We start from the raw sequence: 24,103 nt of genomic DNA, 5'->3' as shown, positions 1-24,103 counted from the left end.
GTTGGGGATTGTTAAAGGGTCCTCCTGGCTGGCCTGGTGGGGGTGCATGGGAGGGTGGGGGGTTGGGTAGGGTTGGTTTTGGTGAGGGGGGTCGGTGGTGGTCGGGGTCCATTGTTGGGGGTCAGGTGGTTGTTGCTGTCAAACGGGCTCCAGCTGTTAGACTCAGGGTCACCTTTTTAGCATGTACGTGACCGCGAGGAGAGCGAACGGTCACGCCAACCAGAGATTGTGTAGAGTGACCTATGTGTAGTTATGACTAGAGATGCAACCGATCCGATATTATATCGGTATCGGCCTCCGATCCAGCTTAATTAATGTATCGGAGATTGGATTTGATGCCACCGATATACGCTCCGATACAGGAGGGGGACACGTGTTTAATGTTTACAGTCCGTCCTGCACAGACAGTGCAGTGAGCGAATCCAACCTCCAGTATGTACTGACTGCAAACAGAGACTATAGAAAAAAGCCCCACTAAGGTGCAATATGCAAGAGAATGGAATCACTTACAGACTTAACAGTATTAAAAGTATAACGTTTACCCGTCGTCGCACGGATCAGTCAAGCGCTTTCGCAGTTCAGTTGTGTGGTGGAGCCTGATCATCTAGCTGCGTTCTAACATTGTTGATGAGATTGCTCTTGTAATCCATTCTTCTGCTATATATTTACTGCACACACTTGCTGTTTAGCGCTATGTGATTCAATCTTTGTAACTTTATTATTGCCAAAAAATGCTGCTGTGATGAATAATAAGCGCGCATCGTCGTCGTGGTTAAATCCGTCTTTATATAATTGGCTCAGTTATCAAACCATGACATTGTTGTCAGAAGCTCAAACACTGATTCAGATTGTAAGTGTAGTGCAATTCTTAAGACAAAGACAGAGTTTGCAAACTAAAGTAGCATTAACACAACACCAGCGCCAAAACAAACGTCCTGAGGTATTTCTTTTCTCCCTGAGTTCTGTCGGTAAGGCTCAAGGCTTTTGTCTCATGATAGCGCAGCTGCTTCGCATTAGGGGTAAAAAGGTACCACGTGTATATAGCAATAATAATAATTACTATTATTATTATTATTATTACCTGTTATGTACCTTTGCACATAATAATCCATAGTATTAATTAACAGGTTGCAATTCCCTTAAGGTTTACAGGTTAAACAGTTCATATTCTTATTTTTACAGGTTAAACACTTAACCATAACATCCCCTCTTTGATTTTTTTTGTATTTATTTGTTTTGCTATGTAGCCTACAGCAAATATCGGATCGGCAAATATCGGATATCGGGAAATTTCAAAATTAATATATCTGATCGGATCGGAATTGAAAAATCAGTATCGTTGCATCTCTAGTTATGACTACTATACTTAAACTAAATGCACGCACACACACACACACACAAACACACACACACACAAACACACACACACACACACACACACACACACTGTGTGTGTGTGTGTGTGTGTGTAGTGACCTATGTGTAGTTATGACTACTATACTTAAACTAAATGCACGCACGCACGCACGCACACACACACACACACACTGTCCCCAAACATTCAAGGTTCGAATGTTCGCTCGTTAGGGTTGGCACTCGAATCTTAATTAATGGGCTTGAACCATTCGTTTTTTTTTTATATAATTTTTATTTTTAAAAAACATATATTTTATTATTATGTTTTTATTTTATTTTTTATTAACTTGAAAATATATCTCGGCGAGAATGCGATATGAACATGTAAAAAAGTACGTTTCTAGTGCATTCCTGTCAGAAGTTATGATTTTTTTAAAGAAATCTCCCCCTTATTGTTCTGCTGTGCACATTCATTTGGTGATTGGAGACTGACGCGTCTCTCTCTCTCTCTCTCTCTCTCTCTCTCTCTCTCTCTCTCTCTCTCTCTCACACACACACACACACACACACACACACACACACACACACACACACACACACACACACACACACACACTCACACACACACACGCCAGCATGATCGCTTTTCTTACTAGCAGCCATAATATATTAGCATATGCTCTCTAGCATGATAGCAAAAAGGAGTGAACTCTGATCATTGTTAAGCAAAACGGTCACGGAAGATCTGCTTTTTCCCTGTGCCCACTTCTTGTGAGTGTGGAAGAACACACTTTTGTTGCATTAGAGCAGGGTAAATATGAAGTTTTGCGCCACGGTCTTGTGTTTATATTCCTCTTACATACCGGCAGGCTGTATGTTATTGTCGCAACAACACACGTTGTGTGTCTGAGTGAGGGGGCCTTCCAGAGCAAGGGGGCTTCTGACGGCGTCGCTTACTCGCTTCCCCTCTGTCAGAGGAGGAAGCGACGCGCAGCCGTCGGGAACCCCCACAAACCGACTGCTCCCCCGCCCTTCTAAAAACTGCTACTCAGACGCTCTGATCGAGACAGTTATTTTTTTAATTAATTAGAAACAAATGGTCCGAATGTTCACTCGAAAATTCCTGCCGAAGTTCGAGTCCTAAAATATGGGCTAGGGTACAGCCTTAACGTCACACACATACACACACACACATACACACTACACTGCTGCCATCCCACTCTAGCCAGTAGCCATCCCATCCCCCCCCCCCCCCCCCCCCCTCTGTCTGTGGTGCGGTTGTGTGGCTGGTGAAGCCAGACGCCATTCCAGTTGCTGTTGATTCAGTGGTTTTCCGCCGCAACTGGAGTTCAAGAGCCAAAATGTCTGCCTGTACGTACATGGCTGGACTTTTATTTATTTATTAATATTAGCATTATTTTCAGAGTAATAATCAGTTAAGTTGTGAAGGAAGTGGCTGTTGGAGCTGAGATATAATTTAGTGTAACACGAGGACATGGTCCCGTCTTTGCTATGTTCGGAACGACGAGGCGAGGCTGTGATCTCTGACCTCTCCCGTTGGTCGCCTTGTTTGTATGCATTGACACCAGGGTGACCCTGAGGCCCAGGAGAGTTGTTTTGTAAACGTATAACGTCACAGGTTGGATCACTGTCGCAGCAGCAGCAGTGCTGCAGTGTCCCGTCAGTGGAGAACTGGCCTGGAGCAATATAGGCAATGGAAACCTCATGCCCGCATGCAGTCTGACTTCTCCGACAAAACAGAAATAGATGTTTAAATTAAACTGTGTATTATACAGCAATGAAGTTCTCTGCTATAACAATGCTTATTAATCATTCATATTTATTACGAATGGCAATAACAGTAAACTTTTTTGTATTACCGGTAGTATGTTTCTCAGTTTAAAAGGCATCATGTCTGAAATGTGAACAACCTCAACTTGTTATGGCCTCAGCGAAACCCTACACACACACATGCACATGTCATGCACACACGCAGACACACACACACACACACACACGGACAGACACAGACACGCACACATGTGCAAGCGCGCACACATGCACGCACGCATGCATGCACGCACGCACACACACACACACACACACACACACACACACACACACACACACACACACACACACACACACACACACACACACACACACACACACACACACATTCACACACAGAGCCACATACAGCCATGCTTACATACATATATGATATACTAGAATTCCGCGGCCGCTCATCCCAGAGTTACTTTGCCGCGCGCTATGGGAAGAAGGAAATTGCGGGAGTTGACTCCACATGTAGTAACGGATGGGTTATTAGTTATTATTATGTGTCCTTATTAGTGTAGTGTAGTGTAGTCAACACGTTATGGCTCATACACACTGCCCGGTATTTGCTCCGATTATGCTGTCGGGGAGCATTTTTGGCGCTGGCCGACAAAACCCCTGATCTGACATTACTGGTAGATCGTGATCTACCTTTTGGGCACCGCTTAACTCAACCTTTTTTTTCCCAGGGCACACTTTTCATAGCCTAAAAATCTTGGGGCACACCTAGATATACGGTTTGTGTACACTGTATATATACTGGTGTGTATATATAGTAAATATATATATTATATATATAATATATATATATATACATAAATATATATATACATATAGAATATTAGTGGTCCATGACATGAAAATGTTTGAGAACCACTGCTGTAAAACAACATTGGACAATGATGTTTGACAGTCAGCAATATTGTTGCTTATTCTATATTTATTTTCTGACTTGATCTGGCCTGTTATCATTTTCATAGACCTGGTTGCTTGTTTCCCTCTCAGTCAATGTGGCAACCCTGGTCTATGCCGTGTTTACTGTTCTGTATGATGATTTAGCTTAGCACACAACAGCTAGGAGGATGCAGCAGGCTGCTGCCGTCATGTTTAACAGTATTTTGCGCAATTTATGTCCCCGAATTTATGGATATGGACTTATGGCTCCATCGCTGCCTCTTTCTTTAGTAGAAGTAGACATTTAACGTGTTGTTGACTGTTTACCTCCCTCTCACACGCGCGCACACACACACACACACACACACACACACACACACACACACACACACACACACACACACACACACACACAGCTGACGTCCTCTCCCACCGACGTCAGCTGTTATCTCCTTATTCATACACGCTTTGAGCTGAGAGAAGCTATAAAGCGCCTTTTAAATTTGACAATGCTGTATATATATATATATATATATATATATATATCAGCTGCACAGTTCAGGCAAGTGTCTGTGGCATATGTAACTTTAACAAAATAGGTTTGACAGCTTAAATCCGTGCGGCAGTGTTGTGTTTGTGTGTGGGACACGGGGTAGTGTTGTGTGTGTGTGTGTGTGTGTGTGTGTGTGTGTGTGTGTGTGTGCGTGCAATCAGAAGTACTGGCAGTAGCGAAAATAACAAACGCGATCTGTCTAATCGTAGTAGTTAGGCACAAACCAAGTAGTTTCTAAGAACAATGTTAATGTAACTAAGACATTCACTGAGCGACCTATATTTTAAATACAGAGATTTAGAAGGAATAAGCGAAATGGTGAGGCGACTATAGGTAAGGTTTCTCTGCGGAGTGCGGAGAGGGAGATCCATAGGGGAGATCACATTACAGCAGCCAAAGAGGGAGGGGGGGGGGGGGGGCTGAGAGCTAGTGACGGGTGTGGCTTGTTGAGTTTTCATTGGCTAGTGGCCACATCTGTATGGGCACATCTTTTATGGGCACATCTTTTCATTGGCTAGTGGCACATCTTTTGTGCCACGTGACAACTTCTCCAATATAGAATAGATGCATGAGGCTATATTTTAAGGTATATTGAAACATCTTTATTTGTTCATGAGACGATCTCCATGTTAACTTACTGGTCTTATACAAATCAGAAGAAACTATACTGGCCCGTGTGATCGATTCATCCTCCTCCTTCCTGTTTATCACTGAATCTGTGCGTATATGAACAAAGAACGTTGGGGTCATTGAGATGTGGTCACCCTGTGATCTTTGGTGCCCCCCAAAGTGGGCCTTGACCCCGGATTGGAAGTATAGTTATACCGATACAATTGTTTTCCTTCCCGATTCCGATACCAATACAGATACCGAGATAACGGTGTGGAAATATTATTATTATATTATTTTAGGCAAATGGTTCTCAAAGTGGGGTCCGGGGACTGTCAGGGTTCCTTGAGGGGGTTCCAAATGGACACTTAGACGTCTGTAACTCTTGAGAGTATACAAATGCATTTGTACACTCTCAGAGTCATGGGGGTGCTTGAAATGTAAAAGTTCATAAGAACCACTGATCTAGGAATAGATAAAAACCTACATGTAAAACAGTTGTGAAATATAATAATTATTCTACAAATGTCCCTAAATGTGTAGACCAAATTCTTGTAAATTAAGTAATGCAGTTGTCTAACAATAATATAACTCTTTTGACGCTCTCAAGGGTTAACGATCTGATGAGGGTCCATTTGGTTAACTCTCCATAATTTAGCCGGGGACCACCAGGAAACGCCCTCAAGGACCACTGGTTGAAAGCCACTATGAGGCATGGTGCAGTCGACTATGATAGAGGCATGGTGGAGTCGACTATGATTGCAGGGCGGCTGTGGCTCAGGAGGTAGAGCAGGTCGTCCAATGATCCCTGGGTCGGCGGTTCGAATCCCGGCTCCTCCTGTCCACATGTCGAAGTGTCCTTGGGCAAGACACTGAACCCTACATTGCCTCCAATGAGTCGGTTTGTGTGAGCTTGCTTGCTACCATTGGTGTGTGAATGTGGGAAGTGAGGACGCTGGCGTCGACTGTTCGCCGCTTCACCTCCCAATGTATGAATGAATGAACTATTGCACTTTGAGCACTTGGAAAAGCGCTATAACAATGCAATTCATTATTATTCATGATAGAGGCATGGTGGGTTTAAGGATGGGATGATAACACTGTTCCTCTCTTCTCTCCTCAGGACCAGGAAACTGCAGATCAGAAACATTCCTCCTCACCTGCAGTGGGAGGTGAGTTCCTATAACAATTACTATTTTTAATTACATTTTTAACATGATGTACCGGTATGTTAGCCAGATTCAATATGATGTATCATTCGACCTTTTCGTTTACTTCTTTGCTACCATGGTTTTGTTGTCAATCTTTTGACATGCTTTTTGAAGTGTTGGGCAGATATTTGATCGTATCAACACCATAAAGCCCTCCCGCTGGTTCTAATCTTATGGTGACAGATTGTATATTGTATGGAAGCTGAACCATCATGCAACACTGATGTGTGTGTGTGTGTGTGTGTGTGTGTGTGTGTGTGTGTGTGTGTGTGTGTGTGTGTGTGTGTGTGTGTGTGTGTGTGTGTGTGTGTGCGCGCGCGTGCATGCGTGCCGTGTGTGTATCATTTTTTTATATAATATTTCAGCTTCTGAGAATAATTGAAGCAGTGTATTCACACTCCGCTGTTTCACTCAGTAAACACTAAGGCTGTCACGATTCTCGATTCGTATCGAAATCGAATCGAAATTGACGTTCGATACAGTGTATCGAAATCACCAGCCAACTCGCGATATTTATTGCATGCGTACGGCCGTCCGTTTATTCACCCCGGAACGTTTCTCGCAGGACGAGTTTCATCAGCCTGTCGGACCTTATGCCGGAGCACAACCTGCAGCCTGTACCTCATTGCGGTGGCATCACCAGAGCAGACAACAACACACCCAAATTCACCCAAAGGAAGAAGCCGTTGATATCGCTGTTTATATAGTATGGTTGTGTACAATAGCTGAGTGAAAGGTTCCATATGGGGCTGCCTGGAGTCTGGACTGGCGCTGGCCTCCACGCTACATTAGAGTGCCGGAGTGAGCTCCTTTAGTGGGGCTAATGTTAGTCCCGAGTCCCGACTCCAAGTATAGGAGTAGCCCTGAAACATGACTGTGAACAAGCCATGGTTGCTAGTATAGGAGTTACCAGCTAGCGCCCCTCAAAAACAACTAGATCGAAACGTGACCTTAACATCGAAAGTTGAATCGAATCGTGGATCAGGCGAATCGTGACAGTAAACACAGTAAACAAGTCATTCTAAGGCAAATAGACGTATCTCAAAAATAAGAAAGTCAGACCTCACAGATACACATTTACCGTATATATCTACCATGGAAATTAAATACCCCCCCCCCCCCCCTCTCTCTCTCTCTCTCTCTCTCCCTCACACGTGTCTTACTACTATATGTGCATCACACGTGTCTTACTACGATATGTGCATAGATATCAGATGATGGTCCAAGTCAATGTAACCTCTGATGATTGAACATTAGCTAATTGGTTCGTTATTGATCAACGGAGGATCTATATCTTCTGTATGCACTAAACTATTGATCACCTAGGCTCCATCCAATTGTGTTGCTGTTACAGGTCCGGTGTGCAGTCAGTCAAACACAGAAAGATATGCATGACACAATTCTAAACATTATCCATGTCACTATAGAGTTGACTGAACAAAAATGATTCAACGTTCACACCTGGGGGCCAGCCCAGTAGAACCAATTTTCAATTTAAATTCCAATGAGCTTTATTGGCATGAGAAAACATACGTTTACATTGCCAAAGCAAGTGTTCACAAATTCACAATCTAGACTAGAACCTACAGTCTTCTATCGTGACCATAGTTTGAGAATAATAATAATACTAATAATATCTTGGACTTAATATAGCGCTTTTCTTGATACCCAAAGAAGCGCTGTGCTATACTGCTGGTCACTGTCTGTCTGTCTGTCTGTCTGTCTGTCTGTCTGTCTGTCTGTCTGTCTGTCTGTCTGTCTGTCTGTCTGTCTGTCTGTCTGTCTGTCTGTCTGTCCGTCCGTCCGTCCGTCCGTCCGTCCGTCCGTCCGTCCGTCCGTCCGTCCGTCCGTCCGTCCGTCCGTCCGTCCGTCCGTCCGTCCGTCCGTCCGTCCGTCCGTCCGTCCGTCCGTCCGTCCGTCCGTCCGTCCGTCCGTCCGTCCGTCCGTCCGTCCGTCCGTCCGTCCGTCCGTCCGTCCGTGTGTGCGCGTGCGCACATGTGTAAAGTCCTCTGACAGTAAGCAATGCGTTGTGACATGTTCTCACAAGGTCGTGGACAACTCCAACTTTTACAGAGAAAGATGATTATTTAACATAAAAGTATAACATAATGATCATATACCGTATATACTGTATAGTATAGATACCTTACGTTCAGTCTAATTTCCTTTCTAATTGGTGAGCAAAAAATAATAAATTATGATTTACAACAATATGACATCCCTATTGTGGGCATGTCATTGTAGGTGACAATGGTCAAACATGTTAAAACATAGTGAAAGTTGTCTCTGAGCTCACAGTGTGTAGTAGCCAGTAGTGTGTGTGTGTGTGTGTGTGTGTGTGTGTGTGTGTGTGTGTGTGTGTGTGTGTGTGTGTGTGTGTGTGTGTGTGTGTGTGTGTGTGTGTGTGTGTGTGTGTGTGTGTGTGTGTGTTGACTGGGCATAAGAGCAGGGTGGCGGGTGCACTGCCTGGGCTAGTGTAGGAACGACTGCTTGGTGTAGATATACAGTATAGAGTATAGACTATTGTCACTATAAAAGCTGCGAGGTTTTGCATTTTGACCGTAAGGTGTCTTGACTCTTGAATGTTTTAATTTCACGCTGCATCATATTTTCTGATTTCAGGAACACATTTTTTTTTTTTTTTTTTCTGGAAGACTTTTAAATTGTATTAATTTGACAGTTCAGTTGATGCAGACAGAGACACACATACACACATGACTGTTCAGAAATAATGATGTTAGCGTTGCAGGTGGACTTATACGTTTTTTTTTTCTCCGTCTTTCCATCTCTGTCTCTCTGTATGCGTATCTATGTATATCTCTGTCTGTCTGTCTGTCTGTCTGTCTGTCTGTCTGTCTGTCTGTCTGTCTGTCTGTCTGTCTGTCTGTCTGTCTGTCTGTCTGTCTGTCTGTCTGTCTGTCTGTCTGTCTGTCTGTCTGTCTGTCTGTCTGTCTGTCTGTCTGTCTGTCTGTCTGTCTGTCTGTCTGTCTGTCTGTCTGTCTGTCTGTCTGTCTGTCTGTCTGTCTGTCTGTCTGTCCCTCTGTCTGTCTGTCCGTCTGTATGTCTGTATGTCTGTCTGTCTGTCTGTCTGTCCGTCCCTCTGTCTGTCCGTCTGTATGTCTGTCTGTATGTCTGTCTGTCTGTCCGTCCGTCCCTCCCTCTGTCCCTCTGTCTGTCTGTCTATTGGAGGTATTGGATGGACTGCTGGCCCAGTACGGAACCGTGGAGAACTGTGAACAAGGTACATGTAAGCCCATATAAGGCTATAAACTATAAATGCTAAATTATATTCGTATAGGCCACAGGTACATGTTGTCAGACATTAACTTGTTATTTACCTATACTGTAAGTGCAACTGGCGTTTTATAATAACATCATCTCTCTCTCTCTCTCTCTCTCTCTCTCTCTCTCTCTCTCTCTCTCTCTCTCTCTCTCTCTCCTCAGTGAACACAGAGAGTGAGACTGCAGTGGTCAACGTTACATACGGAACCAGGGAGCACGCCAGACAGTAGGTTCACTCTCACCAACCCTCCCACGTCCAAACGGACATGTAGTACAATTTTAAATGTATATAGAACATCTTCCAAAAAGGCCTATCAAATAATTATTATTAATAATTAAATGAAATAATTATAATTATAATAATACAGATCTCGTTAATGACAGTTGAGATACAATGTGTAAATTGATCTACAGTACAGCTCCTGTTCTAGTTGGCCCGAATCCAAACAAACCCTCCCGCTATAGTTTATTGGTAGCAAATAATGCAAAGCAACACACATTTAGGTTTGTCCTTCAATGAACTATAAACAATCAAATATTAATGGTGAGGTGAAACCATGTTAACCAAACATTTAAATGTGGACTTTGACTGTACTTCCCACACAGAATGCTTTCCATCTAGTGGATGTTCTGTGAAACTACACAGAGATACTCTCACACCTTCTGCTGCTATACTAAAACAGTGGCATCAAGGTTATAATAGTTAGCTTTGGTTATAATTCTAATATTCTTTTCATTATAGTTTAGTTTTTGTTAGTTTTGACAATATTATTTTCTAATTCAGTTAGTTTTAATTGTTTTTTTTAAGCAATTTGCTAGTTTTTATTAGTTTTTATTTTTAATTAGTTTAGTGTTGGTTTTAGTTTGTCATACTGGTGTAGGATTCAAAAAGGTATAAGTAGGCCTGTATGTTATATCATTGACCTAAATGGCATTATATCAACAAGGACAGTATAATAATAATAATAATAATAATATATGAAATGTTAGGGTTATGTCTTTTCAGAATACTTTGGACCTGTGGACAACTTTAGTTAACCCATTTAGACCTGAGGCAGATTCTTCAAAAAATTCTTCTAAATCCTGACAGTTTTCTGACAAATCTATGTTTCTATGTCAGTGGTGCTCAAGATTTTTCATGTCAAGGACCCCCTGCAGAATTATATGTATTTGGCCTCCGACCCAGGGGGGCAGTCAGCCAGATATTTCGTGAAGCCTCATTTTAAATCGGTAGTTCATATAATGGCCTGTTGTGGCGCTGGACTGGACCCAAAAAGCCCCATAGCTCCATAGAGGCCCATGTATTTTGGCCCAACTTCACCTAGACTGTATTACCTTAATAAATATGGTCATGAATACTTTCTTCTTCCAGTCACTAGTTTAAAGTCTCATTTCTAATGTCATAATATTCTTTTTGGAAAATTATGGTCCCATTAATTAAAAAAATGACCATAAAGAAAAAAAAACATCGCGTATGTTCTGAGGGGCGTGGCTACCGTTACAGTCTATGATCGGGATTCCCCTCCCACTCGAGTCAAAATAAAAACCAACGGAGAAGAAGGGGGGAAGTCCCGCCTCGTTGTCTGGGCAGCCAATGGCCAGCTGGTCCAAAACGGAGCCAGCCAATGGCCAGCTGGTACCAAACGGATCTAGAAAGATGGCGACTTACAGTGCAGGAATAACAGGCTTCATTTTACGTCCATGTTAGACCCGGCGAACGCTTTGTCCATATTTTTTACAGTCTATGCTCCGACCCCCATCTCAAAATATGTTCCAGGGACCCCCCAGAAGCAAGGATTTGAGTTAAAATAATATATATTCCAAATTTGCGACACATTTTCAATTTCTTTCAAAAGTAGCAGATCCACAAGCTCGTAGCGTGGCACGCGCTATGAGCTTGTAGATCTGTTATTAGATCTGCTTGTAGATCTGCTATTTTTCAATAAATAAATAGCTACAGAATGCCTGTCCAGAATGGGTGTTTAACATGCGTGACACATGTGACGCATTACTTTACCTGGGTTACATCATCTTCTAATACTTGGATGCTTTGACTTGGAAATAATAATCCCATACCGTGTATTGTTTTGTTTCATTAGCGCGAACGTGACCAACCGGGTTTCAGCTTGTTACGCTGCATGCCGCTGCTCGCTGAACACATGTCGTCGTGAACCAAGGATTCCACAGTGATGTAACTGTTGTGCTACGCAAGACGGAAGTAGGACGGCACGTCGCTGACGAATCCTTGGTATCTTCATTCGACCGAGCCAACTTTGCACCGCTGTTTGGGAAATCCTGGTCACGCCAAGGTTATAGATTAACGGTCGGGAGAACTTGCTTCCCTCCTCGCGTGCCGGTGGGGCCGGTCCGCGTACCGGTGTTTGAGAGCGTTTGTAGTAGAAGTCCACCAGCAAGCACCTGATTTCAACCGACACAAATTCTGCCCATTAATGAATCAGAGAGAGTCATCATCATAACGTCATCATGATGTCATTTGGCTTGCTGGGCCTGCTTAGCAGCGGAGGGTTCTGATGACGCGCTGCTGTCCTCAGCCTCTGTAGAGCCTTCCAGCTGTGCGTAAAGCATCTCCAGGTGCTGCAGTCGGTCAGGGACATCACACGATGTAACCAAAGCTGTCTGTCCAAACAGGGCCATCCAGAAGCTCAACGGCTACCAGTTCGAGAACAACGCCCTGCGCGTCTCCTACATCCCCGACGAGACCTCCGAGATGGAAGGAGACCGGCGGGGGCCGGACAACGGCCGCCGCCCGGGTTACGGCTCGCGCGGCCCCCGCGGGGGGTCCCCCGGGTCCGGGATGCCCCCGAAGCACCAGCACGCCGACATCCCCCTGAGGCTGCTGGTGCCCACGCAGTACGTGGGGGCCATCATCGGCAAGGAGGGCGCCACCATCCGCAACATCACCAAACAGACTCAGAGCAAGTGAGTGGCCGTCGCAGTGGTGGAAAGTAACTAAGCATATTTAGTCAAGTACTGTACAATGTACTGTACAATTTTGAGTTATTTGTACTTTACTTGAGCATACTTTTACTCCACTACATCTCAGATCCAATTATTGTACTTTTACTCCACTACATTTCTTTGAAAACTTCAGTTACTACTTACTAGTTACTTTTTGATTATTATTACACAAGTTACAGTAATCACTTCAGCCCCATATATATGTATACATTCAGGCCATTAGGCCATTTGGAAATAGCTGATCTACATTCTACAAGCTCTGAGAGCTAGCTTGTAGATCTGTTATTTTCAAAAGATTATTGTACATTTGAAACATTTTAAGTGCATGTTGCATTCTGGACATTTACTCATAACAGAGTATTTCTAATATTGCAGTATTGATATTTTTACTTAAGTAAATAATATGAATACTCTTTCCACCACTGGTGAGTGGTTGGTGCCATTGTGCGTGCCTGTGTGCGTTGCGTGCGTGCGTGCCATGCACACAATCATGTGTGTGTCTGTGGATCGCCGCCGTACACGTTTTGGTAATTGAGCCTGAAGTGACTCAGAACTCTTTTTTCCCCCTGACTGTTCGCTGTAGGATCGACGTGCACCGCAAAGAGAACGCAGGCGCGGCCGAGAAGCCGATCAGCATCCACTCCACCCCCGAGGGCTGCTCCGCCGCCTGCCGTATGATCCTGGAAATCATGCAGCAGGAGGCGAAAGACACCAAGACGTAGGTTCAAAACACACACACACGTTGCCCAAACCACACCGGTGGGTCGAGACGCAAAACAACGCGGTTTTAGTGTTCGTCTCAGCGGTGTGACATTATGTCCTGTTGCACCTCTGCACATATGGTGGCACATGTCGACGCAAGCGAATCAATTGGTTCTTTAATCTTTTCAATGGTTGCTTGCATCTACATGCGTCTACATCTTATATATGAATAGAGACGGCACCCGGAGGAAACCCTGAGGCGAAATGGACATAGTGGCCGAATTTGTCATTGCAGCTCGAGCCCGTTGACTATCATTGCACACGTTCATGTTATTGGGCCCATGACACGTGAACGAATGTTTCATACGTGAACTCGCGCAAACGGCGCAATGATAGTCCAGCACGTTCATGTTATTGGGGCAATCCATCCCAGAATGCACTTGTTCCTACCCGGAAGGAGGAGTGAAATCGCCTTAATTCAAGTGGATGGGAGGAGGAATCCGGTGCCGTCTCTATTCATATATACTCTAAGGTCTACATGTGTCTACTCGTAACCGTTTGGTTGAAAGGAGCTGCATGGAGACCCAATTGATGTGGTTTGGGTTTTTTTTGGGCTGTGTGGGTTTGTTAGATTGGCAATTGTGTGTGTCTGCCACTGACATTATACTGTAAGTCTGAATCAGGCTTGAAAGTGATCACACCATTATGTCAGCTGACACTATAGTTACCATATTTTCTTTCGAACCGCACGCAGCCCCATGCGTGATTTGGCGGGAACATTTGGTGGGAAAAAATAGGAAGTATAATGTTCTGTATAGGGGGGGCTTTAATGTCTCTGGATACACCCGTTTTTTATAGTTTTTAAATAGTCATTTATTGTTTTAGTTTCCAATTTAGTGTTTGATACGGTTTAGTTCGTTTTACAAATGCATAGTTTTAGTTTTAAGAACTAGTTATTGTAGTTTTTTTTTAGCTCTAGTTTTTCAGCTGTTATGATGAAAGCTTTGATTTATAGAAGCTGAAAAATGAAATAACCTACTATGTATTTTTATTTATTTATTATTATCATATTCTTTTGTGGAAGAAAACCCTGTTTGTACAGTTTGCAGCAAAGCTTTTTAAATAAAGCTAAGAGACTTTTTGGTTGTGGCAAAAGCTTTGTAGAAAAAGCTTGTCAATATCTAAGACCCACACAGAAGAAAACCCTCTACTTGTACTTTGTGTGGTAAAAGCGCTCAAACTTTCTCTCTTTTCCTGCCTTGATCTCCTTACCTCTTCTTCCCTTCTTTGTTTTTCCTGGAAAAAATGACACGATGGGAACTATGCACAGAAACTAATTTCACACACCTGTAAAACTATGATGTGACAATTCTGATTTTGTGGCATGATGTGTGTTTTGTTCCAGCGCTGAGGAGGTCCCTCTGAAGATTCTGGCTCACAACAACTTTGTTGGTCGTCTCATCGGGAAGGAGGGACGCAACCTGAAGAAAGTGGAACAGGACACGGACACAAAGATTACCATCTCCCCGTAAGACACGCACAGTCACACACATGCACACGCATGCACGCACATAGTGCCTGAATACACTAGGATAGCGGGTAAATAATGATCCTGACATCCGTCTAAGCAGCACACTATCTAAATAGCATCCTGTCCTCCTGAGCTGCTGCTGCCCACTATTGGTACAAGTGATATTAATCACTTAAACCCTTTGTATGACAAATAGTGGAAATGGCTGAACCATATAAGCTGTGTGTCACAATATATGCAATGTGTGTTAGCGTGTAGATCTAAATTATTATTATTACTTTTTTTCTTTTAATGTTAACCTATAGTATGTACTATGTATGCAGGAATGCCTACTGAGTGGCAAAAAACTACTTTCTGGCCTTGACAGCCCATACATCCAAACAGAAAAGTCCTATTTGATTGCATGAAATGACTTTAAACAACATTAAATTAACTTTGTCACTCACTTCGACACTCTATTTGACACTCAATCTGCCATTCACTTTATGCATGCGCATACCCTCTATAATGACATGTCCAAAATAGGGGTAAGTGTCAATTGCAGGGATGCCCAAAAGATCTACCAGTAGATTACAAAGTGTGTAGGTAGACCACATGACATGCCCCTAAAAAATCACACCCATGTGAAGTGAGGGGCGCTTTACCAACCCTTATCATCTTACATCATCGCGATATCATAACATAACATGCATATTCCGATTTGCTCAGTGACAGAAAAAACAAACATTCACACGGGTGTGATTTTTCATGTTTGTCTAGACAAGACAAACATTAAACCTGTATCAAAAATACAAATTAAAATATTGGCACGTGCCACTTGGATTAAGGTGACTTGATAAATAAATGAAAGAAGGGTATGTCAGCTCCCTTCACAGCTTATATAGTAGGCAATGCTTTGTTTTCAAGAGTGTTGCGCACACGTCATATTATAAAGTTATATAAAATACCAAAATGTGCAAGGCACAGAACCCCAAAACCTATACCAATTCCATACAGAATGGGAGGAAGCACCCCACCACCACCACCACCACCATTATTGCATTCGAAGGACTATTCCAAAGCCCCCTCCCATAAATGTTTTCAGCAATGGATGGTATAATCAATATTTGGGTGGGTAGATGAGAGCTGGTCACTTTAAAAGTAGTTCTCAAGTAAAAAGAAAAGTGTTGGCAGCCCACATGATGAAGTAGAATGTGACAGAAGTAGCATTTTCTTAAATTCATATTTAGAAAATGTTTCAGATGTAAAAATAAATCTGAGATGATGGATGATGATGATGGTCACGGAAGGGAAACCTTCTGAAAGCTTCATGAGCAAAGATAATGAACTTCACAATCTCAAGAAGTATAGGCCACAATGACCTCTCAGGCATGCGAGTGGTCCTTTTCAGATGGGGAGCATCTGACGCGCCTATAGCAATCCATTTCCAATGAGACGTGTGTGTTTATTTTGCACACAGAGAAGTCGAGGGTCGATTACGCAAGCGTAATTTCACATGGATTGTGTTGAGCTTTTTCTTTACTCTACGCGTCCTGCGCCCTCCTCGTGAGCAGACCTGGAGCAGACCTCGACCAGCCCCGTCTGAAAGTACCTACCGGGGACATGACTCTACAGAAATGAGAAAATGCCACTTCCAATTAATCCATACTGCTACTACTGCTATTACTGGTAGTAGCAGTAGTCTCTAATCCAGGGGTTCCCAAACGGTGGTGCGTGCACCCCTTGTTGTGCGCGAATGCCGTCTAGGGGGTGCGTGACATGAAAAGGGCAATGGCGGTTATATGGTGTTATTTTGCACAAACGGCAACATCTGGTAAAACACAGCTGTAAGGAGATGTGTAGAGCAGCTGCATGCATGTCTCTCAGTGCAGTGACATTCTGTGATTATTTGCCACAATCATATTAAAAGTTGTATCATTTTCGGCCAAATGCAACGAGACTTAGAGCTGGGGGGCGCGCCAGCTATAGTTCAGGAGGTAACAGGGGGTGCGCAGCCAAAATACGGCCCGCTGCAGTCTAATCGAAGTAACCCGAGGTATACGTTCCAACTGGTGACCGTATAGCTGTGTGGTTGGTCTGTGTCCAGACTGCAGGACCTAACTCTCTACAACCCAGAGAGGACCATCACAGTGAAGGGGGAGATCGCAGCCTGCTGCCTGGCCGAGGTGGAGGTCATGAAGAAAGTCAGGGAGGCCTACGACAACGACATCGCTGCTATGAATGTGATGCACGTGCACATATACGCGCTCAACGCATGCACGCACGCACGCACATCAACGCAAAACAAAGTACTCTAATCTGCTGTAGAGTGGAAAAAAGTACTCTAATATTTTACTAAAGTATACATACTGCAATATAAAAATGCTCTATTTCAAGTGAAATAATCATTGAATGTACTTGTGAAAAGTACAAAAGTATTGGCATAAAAAGGTACTTAAAGTACCAAAAGTAAAAGTGCTTAGTGCATAATGTCCCAGTTCAACTGTATAATAATCTTTTGAAAATAGCCGATTTACAAGCTCACAATGCGTCTCATCGTGATGCATTGTACGCATTGTACGCATGCACGCATGCATGCACGCATGCAGGCACGCACGCACACACACGTGCACACACACACACACACACACACACACACACACACACACACACACACACACACACACACACACGCATGCACAAACACACACATTGCTAACAAAGGGTTCTGTCTCTTCTCCAGCAACAGACTCACCTGATCCCGGGTCTGAATCTGGGCGCTCTGGGTCTCTTTCCTCCCTCCTCTTCCATGCCCCCTCCCCCACCAGGAAACTCCAACCCTGGCGCCCCCTATGGCTCCTTCGGTGTAAGTAGACCTCACATGACATTACGACAGGGGTCATCAATGTATGTGGCAAAGACTTGGTATTTTCCGTGACAAATGTTTTAATTCATTTTTGTTTACACACCATTAGGATGTTCTTATTTATAAGACCCAGTTAGTGAATGTCAAGTTTCCATGCAGGTCCAATTATTGCTAGTGGTTCTCGAATGTTTTATTTGCAGGGACACCCTTAAGAGTTACAGACCTGTTATGGTCATTCAGGGCTATATCCACTCATTCTGTATGTCCGTTGCAAAGATGCCACCACAAGCCTGCATGCAGCAGGGCAATGACCACTGCATTAAGACCATTATAATGGATGACATCTATTGTATTATTCTGTTCATTAACACTATTGATGAATAAACAACCATTATATTAGTAGAGTGGGAAGAAGGGAGTATCACCCCCCACAATTTTTATATATTTGAAAACAATGTGTACAAAATTATGAGCTATGCTAAAAAAAAAAAGTCAACATTTCCCATATACAATTTATAATGCAAATTACCAGTGCTGCCATTATCGAAACATCTATCTTCACTATATATAAATCAGCCAATATTGCACTGACTGAACAAATAATGCATACTGTATAGACCTGTATTTTGATGGTCACGGATAAAGTGGTTGCGTGTACCCATGTGACATGCTGGTGTGTAGGCCTGAATGGTGCCATTACAATATCACCACATTTTTACCAATTATTGTTACTAGTCCTTACCCGTTCTGAATATATGAACAGCAAATGATGTTCAGTGTGGGCAATGTGTTGTTATAGATCACATTACTGATAGGGGGAACGGGGAATTGTTTACAGATGGTCTTGGGAAGTTAGGTTGGGCACAAAAGTAGGCTAATTAGTAGGCTACTGTAGTTTATTTTGCAAGAAAATGCTGCAGTACAATCATAAGTACACCATTGATAGCTTGGTATTGTGGCTGCTTTGGAGAGGTTATCCTTTAAGATGAATAATCAGTTGGATAAATATGATTTGAAGTGGAACGTGTTCCTCAGTCATGTTGCAGGTCCTTTGGTGTGATCCATGGTCAGGCAATGCCCTTTTGCTTGTTTATTGTATTAATATACATATATCCTTACCCGTTATATTTAGAGTAAGTGAACGGTCGTGCTTTGTGTAAATGGCCGTCGTGAGGTTCAAAGAGTACTGTTCCTTTTTAGATTCCACGGCACCAGCGCCATGGGGGAGGGAGGGCGCACACACACACACACACACACACACACACACACACACAAACACTGGGCCCAGCGTGTAGGCGTACTGTAGTAAATAACTGTAGTAAATATAGGCGACTAATAATGTGCATGGGATGGATTAGTGCGTGAGTGTGGGTTCAGCGCACACTCGCAATTGCAGCTGGAGGGCGACGCGACACACACGCACACACACACACACACACACACACACACACACACAGCGATGTATGGATAAATCACAGAGTTGGGAAATGCGCACGCAAGCACATAAAGAAGCAATGATGCACGGTCGTGCAAACGATTAAATGTGTTCAGATATGCAGCTGCTTACCTGCTTCGGTTTCATTTGCGCTACTGGCTCGCAAATATTTGCCGTCACGCGTGCGTTCAGAAAGTGCGGTGCGTTTTCTTTTTGGCATGATGCATTTTTTGGGGGGTGATGGCTAGGGATGGGTATCGTTAGGATTTTTTCGAGTCCGGTACCGATTCCGGTTCTGCTTATCGATTCCGGTTCTTAACGGTTCCCTATTTCGGTTCCAAAATGATATAAAAGAGGTCAAATGTTTAACAAAAAAGCTCAATGTCAATTTAAGACATGTAATGAATAAATAGTGTAACATCCTCTTCCTCCTCATTCAGTTGAGCCATTTGTGGATAATATAGTAAAAAAATAAATGGTATAAACTTAAAGTCAATTGTTTTTCACAAAGCTTTTATTACAAATACTTTGCTTTAAGACAGATGAATAGAGTATAGACCAACATCCTTTCCTTTAACAGTTGAGCCATTTGTGGATACTACAGTTACCTCTTACTACTACTGACAATGACAACAAATATGCCTGAGAGACTACACAACATAAACATCACTGCAACACAAAGTCAGAAATCTAGAAAAATATATCATGTGGTGCACAGTCTGCATGGCATGTCAGAGCAGAGTGTATACTGTATACTAAAGACATGTATAATGAATAGTATAACATCTTCTCCTTTATTGAGCCATTTGTGGATAATATAGTGATTCTTTTTAATGTATCTATATAATATCGATTCTGTATTTACCCAGGGCAATAGTGTTGTAGGCTACTTCTCTTATTACAAATAACAAATAAAAGCATATCTGAGAGCAACACACACACGATTGACTGTGTAAATTAGCATCGCTAATGAAGGGGAAGGGGCAGCGCGTCAATGGGGGATCATTGAAAACAAAGGCGGCATGCTGTGGTTTGCTACTAACAGAAATGTGCATGCACACGGGCTGCCCAAAGTAGGCTATCTTTTGTTGTTTTTTCGCCACCTCTCGAAGTTAGACTAAGACTGGGTATCTGACCCTACGCCGTGATCACACACACACACACACACACTCACAGTCACACACACACGGGTGCGCACTCGAAGTGAGTGCACCGACGCTTTCTCTCCTTGTCTCATGTTGATTCAATGCTGTATGCACACGTATGCAGTGAAGACTCAGACAAGGCGCAAGATTCCTGTCCCCTCTTAAAAGTTTCCTCCCATAAACTTTACTTAAAAATTACGTTTAAGAAACTTTAATAATGATGTCGCCTCAGTGCCAGGCACAGCGCGTCTCTCTGTCCCTAGACTCCTCGACAAGACGACAACTAACTCCATGCAGAGAGATGGCTCCGCCTCTGCAAGCCACAAGCCCACAACTCGTCGCTGATGCAACGCGGTGTAGGCTTGTAGATCAGCTCTGTTCCCTGCGCATCTATTAAGGGAAGAAAATAAATAAATAGCGTGTGACCGCGTGTCTGTGGGAACCGATAGAGAGAACCGAAATTGAATTATTGTAATGGGTACCCGGTACCCAGGCACGTTCGGTTCGGTACATACTTGGTACCGAGATTCGGGACCCACCCCTAGTGATGGCAGAGTATTCCAGTCCAAGCATGAGTCGTTGTTGTTTGTTGTTGGTGGAGTGGGCGAGTCTACAGACAGTGCAGAGTAGTTCACAGGTCACATCACACACAGGAGCAGTGAAAGGGGGAGGGTTCTTTGGATGGCTGGGCTCGGATGGCTGGCCTCTGTGCTGGTGGAGAAGTGTGACGATTATGACGTCACAGCAACTTTGCCCGTGGGATCGTGTGGTGATGTAAAAACAATATTTGTACAGTAAATATGACAGTTGCGTCGGTAAAATGTAGCCTAGCCGGATGGGAGCGTGCAGATTTTTTTTTCCATGGAGAGATGTGTGCTAATAGTGTGGCTCGGTCGGAGATAGACCACGGATAAATAAACGGATAAACGGCTGTTTTTATTCACTAATAAATTCATTATTAATCTTATTGAAAAAATGGCTTCGTTAAGACCTCCATATTATTATGGTCAATGCCTGTGTGAAAAGTGGGAGTGATTGGTGCAGGCAATGAGGGGATACGGCGGTGTTTCTGACATTCATTCATTCATTCAGACATTGACTGAATTATAGTATGATATGCCAACTTTGTTCATGCTTGGGGGGAAGCTCCGAGTTCTCTAACTAGGGGCTTAAGTGGGGATGCTTACTGCTGAATCCATTCCATACCTGGTATGAAATGGATTCGCCCGCCCGGATTTTTCTTGGAAGACCAATATTGTTTCACCCCAGCCTGAAACCGGATGTGACGTTCATGGGGTGTTTCTTTCTATCTCTGTTTGTATGTATAATCAGTGTACAAGGGTTTGTTTGTTTATCCAAACATGGACATAGACTCTTACCACCTTTCAAAGAAAGCTATTATGTTGGAGATAGCTTAAAGAAAATCAATGTTTAAATTAAGATACACATGACATAGGTGCATTATGTTTTCTTTGTGATCCTTGACCCTAAATACGTAGGTCTATGTTTGTTGTTCAGTCAGGTGCCATGTTGGCTGATTTATAGTGGAAATAGATGTTTCGATAATGGCGGCACTAATTTGCAAATGGTATCATAGCTCAACATGGACACCTATTGTCGAGGTGCTCCATCTCTTAAGGGACATGAATAATTCACCGTTGCAAAGCATTAGCAGCTAAAAGACGTATTGTGTGCATGTCTCCAGGCTCCAGAACAAGAGACAGTTCATGTGTACATCCCGGCTCAGGCAGTGGGGGCCATCATCGGTAAGAAAGGACAGCATATCAAACAGCTGAGTCGCTTCGCTGGGGCTTCCATCAAGGTATGTACTACTATTGAACACACAATGCAATGTGAGGCAATGCAACGCAACACAACACGAAACTAAATCAATTTGTTAGATTACAAAAGAGCTACATTACCCCTACATTCCCCAGGACAATCACACACCGTCCTGAACGAGTGAACCATATTCCAGCTTGAGAAAAGCGAATACCTTTTACAATGCCCAACAAGCTCCCAAAGCTGTTACATTTTGTTGCAGTGCATTACATTGCATTGCACGCACATTACTGCACGCATTTCTGAACAAACACCAGTTTGTTTATTTATTTATAACACATTATTGAACACATGACAAAGATCTTCAAACATCTTGCTCAGCACATACTGAACATATACCTCGAGGTAAAAACAACAGCAGGTGTTTGATGATTTTGTTCTATTCTCGTGTGATGTCAATCTCCTCTCCTCTCCTCTCCTCTCCTCTCCTCTCCTCTCCTCTCCTCTCCTCTCCTCTCCTCTCCTCTCCTCTCCTCTCCTCTCCTCTCCTCTCCTCTCCTCTCCTCTCCTCTCCTCTCCTCTTTTCTCCTCTCCTCTCCTCTCCTCTCCTCTCCTCTCCTCTCCTCTCCTCTCCTCTCCTCTCCTCTCCTCTCCTCTCCTCTCCTCTCCTCTCCTCTCCTCTCCAGATTGCTCCTGCAGAGGCTCCAGACTCTAAGATGAGGATGGTAATAGTTTCAGGACCACCTGAGGCACAGTTCAAGGTAGGGGCCACCACTTAATTGTACCTTCCTGAACTTCAGATCATAGCTCCTATATTTTAATTCAGATTTAATTTGATTTAATTTCCATCACTTCTATCACTTACATGTCTATGTATATATAATAATGTAAATGATAAAAGTGACGCCTTGTGAGTATTAAAAAAATGAAATAGGCCTAAGTAAACATAGGTCAAAATTGTACTTAAGTAATGTACTTTCCACCACTGCAACAGACTACAAACCAAACTCCTGAATGCTGATGTATAGATGTACTGTACTTAACATACATGCATTCTATAAAACTGATGATGAATTCTATAAAACTGATGATGAATTCTATAAAACTGATTCCCCCCAGTTGCACATCACCGACTACAGCTAAGGGTTTTTGCTGCTAACGTTCCTTATTCATACATTCATGTTCACTAAAATCTAGTTTTATTTGTTGTATATTTTATTGCTGCTGTTAGAACAGTTTTGTGGAACGTATCGTTTTGTGGAACATCCCACACCAACAGTAGGCGAGTAAATCTATGAAAAAAAAGCACCTTACCCTAAAAAATTTGCAACAAAAGGTTTCTCAACAGTTTTTTGTAGTATTAGGTGTCCCTAATAACATACTAAAAGTTTACCAAAGTTTGACCACCCGAAAGGTGTTATTTTCAAGATTGCGTCCAAGATGGCCTAAAAACCATTAAAATAGTCATTATTCATCCTAGACAAGTACTTTTTGTGTCTAACCCTATGTTTTTTGTTCTCTCTCTCTCTCTCTCTCTCTCTCTCTCTCTCTCTCTCTCTCTCTCTCTCTGGGCTGCGACGCTCTACTTACTCTTAGTGCAGAGTAGTCAGAACCTAAGTCTCTACCGGGTGCAGAGCGGAGTATGATACGTTGGTGGGGTTGGGTGAGAAGGTAAAGGGGGGTCCGGTCTAGAGTTTAGTGGGCCTAGGGTTCCCCTCAGGTGGGTACAGGGGAGTATGGGGAGTGGGGGGTCACTGGATTTCTCCCTGGGGACTTGGAGCACAGAAGAGCAAAGTTAAGAAGACCCTCATGGTCTTCTCCTCTATGCATGTCCGAGGTGGCTCATACAGTACATGTCCCATTAAAGCTATGGGGCACTTGAGAGCTTGAGAGATTGAGGATTGTCTGTCCCTGTGGTGGTAGTTCTAAGACCTCCATGT

General features: G+C 43.2%; 1 protein-coding gene across 2 annotated transcripts in view; it reads left to right on the top strand.

The window, feature by feature from the left end:
- igf2bp1 (insulin-like growth factor 2 mRNA binding protein 1) overlaps positions 1-24,103 on the top strand; it is a 77,054-nt gene that overhangs the window by 45,928 nt on the left and 7,023 nt on the right. Inside the window, exons 3-12 of one of the 2 annotated variants that reach the window (XM_083780103.1) lie at positions 6,375-6,423; positions 9,652-9,703; positions 9,907-9,970; positions 12,394-12,684; positions 13,307-13,441; positions 14,831-14,953; positions 17,043-17,178; positions 17,685-17,801; positions 22,087-22,203; positions 22,850-22,924. In XM_083780103.1, the coding sequence (XP_083636229.1) occupies positions 6,375-6,423; positions 9,652-9,703; positions 9,907-9,970; positions 12,394-12,684; positions 13,307-13,441; positions 14,831-14,953; positions 17,043-17,178; positions 17,685-17,801; positions 22,087-22,203; positions 22,850-22,924 (1,159 nt within the window). Of the gene's footprint in view, positions 1-6,374; positions 6,424-9,651; positions 9,704-9,906; positions 9,971-12,393; positions 12,685-13,306; positions 13,442-14,830; positions 14,954-17,042; positions 17,179-17,678; positions 17,802-22,086; positions 22,204-22,849; positions 22,925-24,103 lie in introns of both variants that reach the window. The other variant, XM_083780102.1, reaches the window with a different exon arrangement.

Source organism: Protomyctophum parallelum, assembly GCF_964188405.1.
Source record: "Protomyctophum parallelum genome assembly, chromosome: 13".
NCBI lineage: Eukaryota > Metazoa > Chordata > Actinopteri > Myctophiformes > Myctophidae > Protomyctophum > Protomyctophum parallelum.
Note: the sequence above shows the minus strand (reverse complement) of the source record. Positions and strands in the feature narration are given on the sequence as shown.